The sequence below is a fragment of the Populus nigra genome, chromosome 19 (assembly GCF_951802175.1).
Source record: "Populus nigra chromosome 19, ddPopNigr1.1, whole genome shotgun sequence".
Lineage (NCBI taxonomy): Eukaryota > Viridiplantae > Streptophyta > Magnoliopsida > Malpighiales > Salicaceae > Populus > Populus nigra.
The window spans coordinates 4,374,396-4,385,809 of NC_084870.1; the positions used below are offsets into that span (position 1 = coordinate 4,374,396).

An 11,414-nucleotide genomic window follows, 5' to 3' on the forward strand; every position below is an offset into this window, starting at 1 on the left:
AATTTTTTGTGAGTGAAATTCAAAGTCATCACCTATTTTACCTACCCTTTTTATTTTGGTACTTTATCTTTCAATCCAATTCTCTTTTTTTTAAAATACAATTGGGCGCTAATTTATGTTCAAAATGGCTCGATTGTACAAAAAAAAACTCGATGACCAAATTAAAAATTTAGAAAAAAAAATACACTATTACAATCTATAATGATATTTTAGAGGGTGAATAGTGTATCTTCCACCCTAAGAGTCTATTTGGTATTGTGGTAATAGTTGTTTTTTAAAGTATATTTTAATTGGAAATATATTAAAATAATATATATTTTTTTAAAATCTATTTTTGATACTAACACATCAAAATAATCTGAAAAACAAAAAAAATAATTTAAAATAAAAAAATAATTATTTTAAAAATACAAAAATAAACAGGCTATAAAAACACAACTCCCTAGTTTTTTTTTTTTAAAAAAAAATATAAGGCTAGGCAAACCTCGATCAACTTCACATCCATCCCAAACAAAACGACGTTGGATTTTTATCCGATTTATTTTGACCCTGGTCGTATCAGGTTCTTACGTGATCCAAGAGGGTGGGGTCATCCCTACTTTTAACCGATTCTAACAACGAAAAGAAAGGAGAGCCGCATTGATATCTGGGAAAGAATTGATAAAAATCGAAAGAATTAGGACTCAATTGATAATCGAGTAATACATCTAGAGTTAAGGTTCCAAACCGCTTATCAAAACCCTAAAACCCGTAAAACCCAAATCATTTGAGAGTGAAAGGGCAGAATATGGGGGGATTCTTCGACCTCAACATACCCCAAGACACCACGAAAACTACACGCATAAAACTTGTTGTGAAAGCAATGGAGCTAGGATACAGTGGCATCGCATACAACCGGAGCATCAAAGGTATCATGTCTGATCACGACCGTTGCTCAATCCCACTCTTGTCCCTTTCCTCTTTACTCGATGTAGCTCCTGCCCTTGCCTTCTCCGTTAATCTCCACCGTGACCTCCTCGGAATCCCACGCTCCTCCCCTTTCCGTCAGTACACGCGCTTGACTGTCTCTGTTGATACTCCTTCTCAGGCTCAGGTGCTTAACTCTGGGAATCCTGTTTTGAAGACTTACGATTTTGTTGCTGTCAAGCCTCTGAGTCAAACTGCTTTTGATCACGCCTGTCTTAAATCCGAGGTTTGTATTATTATTATTGCTGCTGCTTTTCCTTTTTATTTTTTTTGCTGTTCACAAAGTAAAATTGAAAATTGCTCCTGGGTTTTGTATTTAATATTGATTTTATTTTATTTAGGTGGATATGATTGCCATTGATTTCTCTGTGAAGCTACCGTTCCGGTTGAAGCTACCTATGGTTAAAGCGGCAATAGAGGTTTGTTGTTCAGTTGCTTTCTCATTTCATTTTTAATTTCTTTCCTTTTGTTGGTGGTTTTGGCTAATGGTTTTTTTTTTCCTTTTGGTATTGATAATCAGCGTGGAGTTTATTTCGAAATTACTTATTCTGATCTTATTGCTGATATTCAAGTGAGGAGACAAATGATACCCAATGCGAAGGTGAGTTTTGGGATAGTTTAATGCTGCGTGATAAAGTTTAGTGATAAGTGAAATCAAATTTATATATATATATATATATATATAAAGAAATATAAGAGTCCGTCACATTTCTTGTTTTTGAATGACATGCGATTCATGACTCTGATGAGGTGATTTTCCACACATGCAATATCAGAAAAAGTGATCACTGAAATACGCGTGGGAACACACACTTTGAATTTTACAGATAGGGTTTCATGGGTTTAGCCATCAGCCTGCACCATGTATACATATCATGGAAACTGTTGGCGCCTTGTTGGTCCTTGCAAATTGTTCAAGGACTATCTGCATTTTGGCCAATAGTCCAAAGGGGTTGGCACATTTTACCCTTTGGATAGTGATCCACTAATTGGATCTAGCTCTTTTATGCATGTGCTGTTAGTCATGTGAGCATATTCTGCTGTGCACCTATTCATTGTGCTTTCATTTGTCATTTGTTAAAAAATCATCTTTTTGTATGAGTTGACAATCCGAACTTTGGTTTTTTTCATGCATATGTATACACATATAATTAGCAATTAAATAATGGCTAACTTTACAAATTATTGAGGAAAAATGACTCCTAAGAAAGTCAGTTTGTATTAATTAATCGTGTTTTGGCATTGATTTCCCAAAATGCTTTTGGTTGAAGCTTTTGTATTACAGTATCTTAAATAATGTTTGGCCAGTATAGGTTCCTTGAATCATGTTTTGAGTTTTGTATTAGCCTCCATAACTCATTGAATGGTGCTGCAAAACAGTTGCTAAAGGACCTGCTGCATAAGAAATATAAAGACTCAATCTTGAATCTCATGTTATTACAGGATTGAGTTTGCATCGGAGAAAATGTGTAAATAACTAGTGTTTTAGAATATATAGTGTCTTAGCTAGACATCATTTACAATTGTCAATCTTGTCAACTTGAAGCATCCAAGCTCCAGTTCTATTGCCAAGTTCATTTTATTGCTGGATCTTCTACTCATCTGGAAGCAAAAGCATTGCTTTATTGATTTTTGAAATTCTATGTGGATTGAGGCCTTTTCAAATTAAAACATTGTTTGGGACTGTGGTGTCCATTGGGATCCCTACTCCCACCAAAATAGAGCCTAACAAATTGGAAAAAAAAAACAAATAGTTGTGATTCTCATGTGATTCATCCTGCAACTATCAATATGAAAGTTTACGCATGTTTTGACAAATCATCTGAGCTGTACTCTTTCTGGACTTTCAGTTACTAGTGGATTGGACTCGTGGAAAGAATCTCATTTTCACAAGTGCTGCTTCTTCTGTGAATGATTTTAGAGGGCCCTACGATGTTGCTAATTTGTCATCTTTGTTTGGTCTTTCAATGGAACGAGCTAAAACAGCTATTTCAAAAAATTGTAGGTATGAAATCATGCAAAAAGCTTAATTGCAGTAGCACATTTATGGTGAGCTAATGTTTGTTATGTGCACTGTTTTCAAAATGTTTTGTAGGAGTCTGATAGCAAATGCTTTAAGGAAAAAACACTTTTACAAAGAAGCTATCAGAATCGAACCAATATCATCTGATGAAATATCTGACACAAAGGAACTTATTTCTGTGAACTGGCTGAAATGGGATCCAATCTCCAGTGGTGGAGGGGATTTACAACTGGGTGATATAGAAAAGTCTTTTTCTGCCACCACTAGAGTATCCACAACTGCAAAAGCAATTGATTTTTCTGAGGTTTTAAACGGCATGGCATCAAATGGTGCAAGTTTTTCAACTACTATTCCGGCAATTGAGACGCCAGTTGCAATTAGTGGAGTATCTGAAAAGCCTGGTGAATTTGATTTTCTTCTTGAAACTGATCAGGCTTCATCAGACAATACTTCAGTGAAGAACCAAACTTCGAGCAATGAAAATTCTCAAGAAATGAATTTACCAAATGGTGATACGAGGGCTTTCACCAAGTTCGAGGGAAGTAGAAGCCATGTGAGTACCATCAATGAAGAATCCAAGAATTCAAATGTATCAGATGTTATACTTCCTTCAATAGTGGATGAAAGGCATGATATGCAATCACAAAAATGCATCCCTAGTTGTGAAATAAACGCTGTGTTATCTAATGCGAGTGTGATGAATCTGACATCTGCCACGAACATTAATAATACTACTTGTGTTTCTAATGCTAAAATAGATACTTCATGTGAGAATGCTAATTTTCTTGCTCCTCTGATTGAGAACCCCTCAAGTTCGAAAGGTCCTGATGTAGTTTTATGTCCACAAGATGTTTCTTTGAATGAAGATTTAATGGAGATGGATGTTAAAGATCAAGAAGATATTCCAGTGACTGAAAAAGTTTCAAGCAGTGATCAGCTAGGAGAGTCTCAAAGTGATTTGATTACTATTGTAGATAATATCCCTCTTCTTGCCACTGATGACACAAAAGTTGAAAACGTCCCTTTGGTTGCCAATAACCTGGAAGTTATGATGGATGAAGATGATACATATGTGACCAATAATGTTATGGGTAGAGCACAACTTGAGGAATCTGGGGATGAACCAATTGCACCTGTGGATCATATTCCACTTTCTGTAACCTCTGATGGCATGATTGTTAAAGATGTCCCTTCAGTTGCAAGTAGTGAGAACCTGGAAAAGCTAGCTGTGGAGGGGCAAGAGCATGTAGATGCTGATTCTAGATGTATTCTTGTCGTGGACGATGATTTGAAAGTTAAAGATAACTCTCCTGCTGAAACTTGTATGTCTCTGGAGGAAGTGGGAATGACAAGGCAAATGCATGAAGAAGCTAATGTTGAAAGTAAACATACAGCATTGGTTACATTTCAATCAGGTATCCTTTCAATTAGTTTTAGGAGTCAGATGCTATAATGACATTAATCAAGCTTTATTTTCTTTGATGATTATTCTGGATTTCCTCTTCTTTTTTTTTTAATTTAATTTTGATTATCATGAAATGGAGGCAACAAGTTCATTGGTTTTGTTAAGCGATTCTGTTCTGACAACTGCTTTTATTTTGGCATCATCTAATTCTAATTTCAGTGTCCTGATTCATTTTCTTTTGAGGATGTTCTGCCATATCTATCTGTTAATAATCTTTGCTTTCTTCATATCACGGTGGTGATTGGGAACCAGAATAAATGGCAGACAATTCTCATTACAAAACTTGACTTCTGCTTAGATATACCTGACTGCTTCTTTATTTAATTGTCTTCTTAATGCCTCAAAAAAGGGAATAAGGTCTTTCGAGCTATTTCACTCCTCCTCCTGCCTTGTGTGTGTGTGTGTGTTTCATTGATGAACAATTTCATGTTTTGTGAATGCAGGGAAATTTAAAGCAAAGCGGAGGACATCCCATCAACATCCTTCATTTCCTCTGAAGCGTTTGTTGAATCCCATGGCTTTCAAGAGAACTAAAAAATTTAAGCGGAAGGTGTGACCGGAACTTTATTTACCTTTGTTTCCTTTGATTAGCTGGAGCAGGATAAAATGTAAAAAAGATGAGAGATTTTGGTTATGAGGTGGAGAAATTTTGTTTTTAGATCTTACAGATGTTCCACTATCTTTAAAATTTTGGCCTAGACACTTTGATTATGAATCTTGACAAATTCACTTGTAAAAGGTGAATTTGTTAAAAAGTCCCTATTATTTATTTATTTATAATGCTATCACATAGCTTCTTGCTTGTTTATTTACTAGACAGCTTGCACGCTCCCTTTCAAATATCCCTTTAATCTTATCTAATTGGACCATAAAAGGATTTCATAAAAAAAAATCGAGAATAAAAAAAAAAGAATGACAGAAAATAAAAAACTGGGGAAGTGCTTTATTATTTACATGAATCATGAAGCAATACGAGAAATCGCCGTTCTTTAGGTTTATATATATATATATATATATATATATATATATATATATATATATATATATCACAATCACAATTGGAGGCTTCTCCATAGAAATAAAAAGAGCGTTGACTGTTGAGTGGGGGGGCGCGGGTCTCACCAGTCACCGCACTTTCTCCAAGAACTGGGTTTCTAAAAGGCTTTACCATAGAGCATTCGGTGCTAACGATGGAGTCATCACTAGAACTAGAAGCAGTGAACTTTGGAAAATCTATAATTATACCTAGCGTTCAAGAGATGGCCAAGGAGTCTATGACCAAGATCCCACCTCGGTATGAACAACCTGATCAAGATCCTCCAATTATCTCAACCGATGCGTCACTACTACTTTCGTCGATCCCTGTTATCGATCTTGAAAGATTGGCTATTGAAGATTCCATGGATTCTGAGCTGGACATCTTGCACTCTGCTTGCAGAGAGTGGGGTTTCTTCCAGGTGTGAATGAGCCTTTCTTTCATGTTATTTTTACATTATATTTAGACCTGTGGCACCAATGCTAATTGTCGTCGATGATATATTATAAACAGGTTGTGAACCACAGAGTCAGCAGTACATTGCTGGAAGAATTCAAGATGCAGGTCGAGAATTTCTTCAAACTTCCGTACGAAGACAAGAAGAAGCTGTGGCAGAAACCAGATAATCACGAGGGATTTGGGCAGCTCTTTGTGGTATCAGAGGAGCAGAAGCTAGACTGGTCAGATATGTTCTATGTAACAACCCTTCCTCTTTATCTTAGAATGAATGACCTTTTTGACAAGCTCCCTCCAAACCTCAGGTATCTCTCTTTCATCCTCTCTTTCTTCTTGGAGTCAAAATCCACTCTGAAATGCACAAACATAAAAGCAGACACTTCACAGTTTGGTTTATTTCATTAACTAGGAGTCTAGGTGAAGCTATAACACATGAGATTGAGGCTAGAGTTTAAGAAATTAATAAATCTGTGTACTAGCAATTTTTTTCATTTCAATTGAAATTATCATTTTTTAAATGCAGAGAGACTCTAGAAACTTACTGTTCAGAAGTTAAAAAGCTAGCCAGTGAAATTTTGGGTCATATGGCAAAAGGTTTAAAGATGGATGCTGAGGAAATGAAAGAGCTATTCAGTGATGGAGTTCAATCGATTAGAATGAATTACTATCCACCATGTCCTGAGCCAGATAAGGCTATTGGGTTCAGTCCCCATTCTGATGCTGATGCTTTAACAATTCTCTTTCAGCTCAGTGATACTGAAGGACTAGAAATTAGAAAGGAAGGGAGATGGATTCCTGTTAAACCACTTCCAAATGCTTTTGTTGTCAATGTTGGTGACATTACAGAGGTACTGTTTTTTCGCTTTGCTCAGTGTAGCACCACAGTCTACAAGCTGCTTGATTGGATTGTACATGAATAAATATGTTATTTCACTCAAAATTGTATGGGAAGCAAGCCTCTAATGTATGGGAAAAGATAAATAAGTCGATGTTATTTCACTCAAAATTGCAGAAAATACTCTTGGCTAACATGTTTTTTCTTTGTATAGAATGATAAATTTAAAGGAGAAATTGGTTATTCACTGTTATGTCTGCATTATCAGAAAAGTTGATCTCTGATGTTGCCATTGTCTGATTGAATAATGTTCCACTTGATTTTGGATATCTTAAAAGATAAATTCTTAGAAGAATCCGAATTGGTAAGATCACAATTCATGCATTTAGCTGCCCACTGTTTCCATCATGCGAGATGCTCCTTTTTCATTCATAGGGACCGTAGAATTAGACCCCAACTTCTCAGAAGCATTGAAGGCGATGTGAGATGTGAACAATATGCCTGAAGAAGAATGTGAATTGCTTTCTAATTTGACATTAAAATATTTGTTGATTTTCCATCAGAACCTCAAAAGGGTAACAACATCCAATAAGATCACCTGGGCCATGTATAACTTTTAATGACTTTAACAGTAAACATGAAACTGGCATGCCTTAACATAAGATTGTTGCTGTTCATGTTTTCTCTGCAGATAATTAGCAATGGTGTTTATAGGAGCGTTGAGCATAGGGCAAAAGTGAATTCAGCAAAGGAGAGACTCTCTGTTGCTACATTCTACAGTTCCAACCTTGACTCTGTCTTAGGCCCTGCTCCCAGTCTTCTTGGCGAGCATAATCCTGCAATCTTCCGGAGCGTCCCTACAGAGAAGTACTTCAAGGACTTTTTTTCTCAAAAATTGAATGGCAAGTCATACCTTGAATGCTTGAGAATAGCAGATGGATAAGACAACACTGCTGTGCACCCATAAAAGTAAAGAGAGTTGAATTTATTAAGCTACTTATGTACAGAACTACTAATTATCCATGCCATGGATTGTTAGGTTCTATATTTGAAGACCAGCTTTAAGCAACTTAAATGCGATGGATTGAAAATCCAGCATTGTTATCCTATATAAAGGGTGTTTAAACGAAGCTACATTCCTTGGATCTGTGAAGTATCTCTGCTGGGAGGCAATTGAAGAAGTTGAAGAGGAGCTGCAAATATTACTAATTCACGCCGCCAGACCACCTAGAACCCAAGCTGCAAACATTGCAAGCACAAACCACCTCATTATGTGATTTACCTGTTCAAGCCCTTTTCTAATTGATGATTTGTTGACTTAAGCCTATGTCCACGCTTTGTAATTGCCCGGCACGCTGGCTGGTTAAAGATTAGACGCTCGCTGCCTCTGCAGCATGTTTGTATCACTTGGTCTCTGGAATTTAGCAGTCGTACAAGTTTTCCCGTATTTAGCTTTCTCTGTTCCCAGCAAATCTGAGAGCTATGTGCCCATTTAGTAACTCGAGATCCATGTCCCAACAATTTCTATGTCATCTGCATATGCTAGTCCACTCAATAGAAGCGTGTCTGCATCATTCTTTCCCAGACAACAGAATGAGAATTCATCATCGGCAAGATGAACAAAAGCTTGAGGCATTTATCATTAATAAATCATTTATTGTTGGTCAATAAAAACACGTAATAGCATACGAGAAATATAGAGCATAAAAGCATCATCCCTGACGAGCTTCCTTAGGAAATTGTAGAGGTGATGTGGCTTCTTGACAGTCATCATACTTTCTGGGTCTTCTTTAAAAAACTTGGTAAAATCTGTACAAGTCTTTGTATTTAATAGATTTTTCTTTAACTTAAATTAATTATTCATTTTAAGAAAATTAGAAGAGAAAAGTCTAAGAACTCAGGATTCGATCTGAAGAGCTTTATAGAGTAAACACTATTTAGAAATAGTAAATATTATTTGTGAATAGTAAATAAAACTATACTAACTAAATGATAAGAGAGAAAGAGAAGCTTGATTGCGCCACAGCCCAACCCAACTTCTTTTTTCTCTTTTTTTTTCCTTTCTGTACTATCAGCGAAATCAGTGCAATACATTTTGGTTCTCAGTGTTTTACAAATAATGTCATATCCAAGATTCATGCGGGTCGATCAAGCTGCTTTCTTTCAAAAGTTACCAGTGAGAACCAAACTGTAGTTATTCGAAATAAGTTTTTGTTTCTGATAACATTTTAATTGCACATGAGATCATGCATCATCTTGAAAATAAGCGTAGACATGTTCTTTAGACTTGATACGAGTAAAGCTTTTGATAGGGTTCTAACTTCTACGATCTGGTTTTCAAGAACAAGAACTGGTCGGTACTGGCAAAAGCTCAGGCCCAGCACCAGGAGATTATATTTTGGTGGCAATTAATATATAGCATGTTAACTCCTGCGGTCTCCATCTAGCATAACCCCGGTGTAAGGACTATGGACACCACTTATCTCCACATTAATATGATATTGTCCACTTTAGACCTAAGCCCTTATAGATTAGCTCTTGGACTATACCCAAAAAGCCTCATACCAATGGAGATATTTGTCAATCCTTATATACCCATGATCCTCCCCATTTCTAGCCAATGTGGGACTTTGGTCGTATACCCAACAATCCTCCCCTCGAACAAAGGACTACCGAGCCTCCCCTCAAACCGATCATTCATCCGTCCACTCTTAACCAACCAGGATTCTTCATTCTCTACTTCACCGTGTTGGGGTCAGGACACGTCCATGAAGCATCCGGAGAGCACTACCTGACTTGAAAGTTTGCTCTTTCTAGGTCAACTCCTCTTCACCGTATTGGGATCAGAACACATCCATGAAGTATCTGGAGCACACTGCCTATCCAATAGAGTTGATCCATGGATTACATCGTGATTGGGGGCCCACCACCTTTTGTTCGGCATTCCGAGGATTCATCTATCATGGCTAACTCCGGAGCCTGGCTCTGATACCACTTGTAAGGACTATGGACACCACTTATCTCCATATTAGTATGATATTGTTCATTTTGGGCCTAAGCCCTCATGGATTTGCTCTTAGGCTATACCCAAAAGGCCTCATACCAATGAAGATATTTGTTCATTCTTATATACCCATGATCCTCTCTATTTCTAGCCAATGTGGGACTTTAGTTGTATACTCAACACCTGGCCGGTAAGGTTCAAGCAAGATAAACTTCAATGGAGCATCCCCGATATATATCTGGCAGTGTTGGCCTCTTAACTAGAGATTCCACAGGTGCTTTATTGACTGCTAAATGCATCTTTTATCCCCACGCTTCTTACCCTACCATGATAGGAGATGATGATTTCTTAGATTGCGATTACTGTTATCATGGTCTGGTCTGGAAGTGTGTTTATAATTGTTTTTTAAAATATTTTTTATTTAAAAAGTTTTTAAAATAATATTTTTTTTATTTTTTAAAAAATATTTTAATATTAATGCATTAAAAAAAATAAAAAAATAAAAGTATATATATTAATTTAAAAAAAATTCAAAATTTTTAACCTCGGTTACCTTCACTTAAGCACGATTTGGGAGCGCCATTGGACTGCACCTTTCCAAATCATATTCTCGAAGAAGTTTAGAGTTATTTATTTTTTATTTGTAATGTATTTGAAATTAAATATATAAAAATATTATTTAAATATATTTTCTAAATAAAAATCAATTTTAAAAATTTTTACATCACAATCATTAACAAGTAACAACCATTTGGTAACAACCCTACTTCCTAAAAAATAAGATGCAGTAAAAGCATGCTTTCTCAACTTTTAATTTCTTTAGTTCTTTTAATAATGCTGCTTGTTTGGTTAGAACTCAACCTATAATTGCTCATGATCAAGCCTCTTGTTCATTGTCACTCTCATGACCTCTCTCTCTATATATATATATTACCAGATTCAAGGCTTGTAGAAGAATCCATGTTAAAAAAATTAAAAATTATTAAAAATATTAATTTAAAATAAAACAAACTCAAGATTTTTTAAAAACACAGCTAAGTCGCAAAATCAAATATTTTAATACAGAAAAAAGCTATGCTAGTGTTTTCTTCATGATTATTATTATGAAGAAGAACCTAAACTTAACAAGTTGAACAAGATTTTGGCTTAAAATTTAGGTGACAACTTTCCATTTAGAGGAAATGAAATTAAATGAGAAGTAGAATACACGGGGAGGTTTTATGTTTGTTACGGTTGTTTTTTTAAGTGTATTTTTATTAGAAATGTATTAAAATAATATTTTTTTTATTTTTTAAAAATATTTTTAATATCAGTACATTAAAATAATCTGAAAACACTAAAAAAATAATTTAAAACAAAAAATAAAAAAAATTAATTTTTTTCAAAAACGTTTTTAAAACGTAAAACCAAACAGAGTTAAATATCAACTAGATATTACAATTAAATCCTTAATTTCTAGATTTATATCATTATCATCACTTTATTATTAGTAGTATTAATATCGAAGACTTTTTGAAGAAAAAATTTTAATGTTAATGGAGCTATAACTCATTATAGTTCAAATTAGTGTTAGGATTTGAAATATTATTAAATATTACACGCTTCTAGTTTATTTGACAACACAATATG

At 35.2% G+C, this 11,414-nt stretch overlaps 2 protein-coding genes across 2 annotated transcripts; both read left to right on the forward strand.

Annotated features, from left to right (window-relative positions):
* The first annotated feature begins 571 nt into the window (after positions 1–571).
* Positions 572–5,266, forward strand: LOC133679243 (uncharacterized). The gene is made up of 6 exons (XM_062101784.1): positions 572–1,192; positions 1,308–1,385; positions 1,487–1,567; positions 2,817–2,971; positions 3,062–4,404; positions 4,898–5,266. The coding sequence occupies exons 1-6, from the start codon at positions 788–790 to the stop codon at positions 5,008–5,010; spliced, it is 2,175 nt and encodes a 724-aa protein (XP_061957768.1). The 5' UTR covers positions 572–787; the 3' UTR covers positions 5,011–5,266.
* A 240-nt stretch (positions 5,267–5,506) lies between these two features.
* LOC133679571 (protein SRG1-like) lies at positions 5,507–8,228 on the forward strand. The gene is made up of 4 exons (XM_062102208.1): positions 5,507–5,911; positions 6,004–6,251; positions 6,470–6,794; positions 7,473–8,228. The coding sequence occupies exons 1-4, from the start codon at positions 5,645–5,647 to the stop codon at positions 7,722–7,724; spliced, it is 1,092 nt and encodes a 363-aa protein (XP_061958192.1). The 5' UTR covers positions 5,507–5,644; the 3' UTR covers positions 7,725–8,228.
* The last annotated feature ends 3,186 nt before the right edge of the window (positions 8,229–11,414 follow it).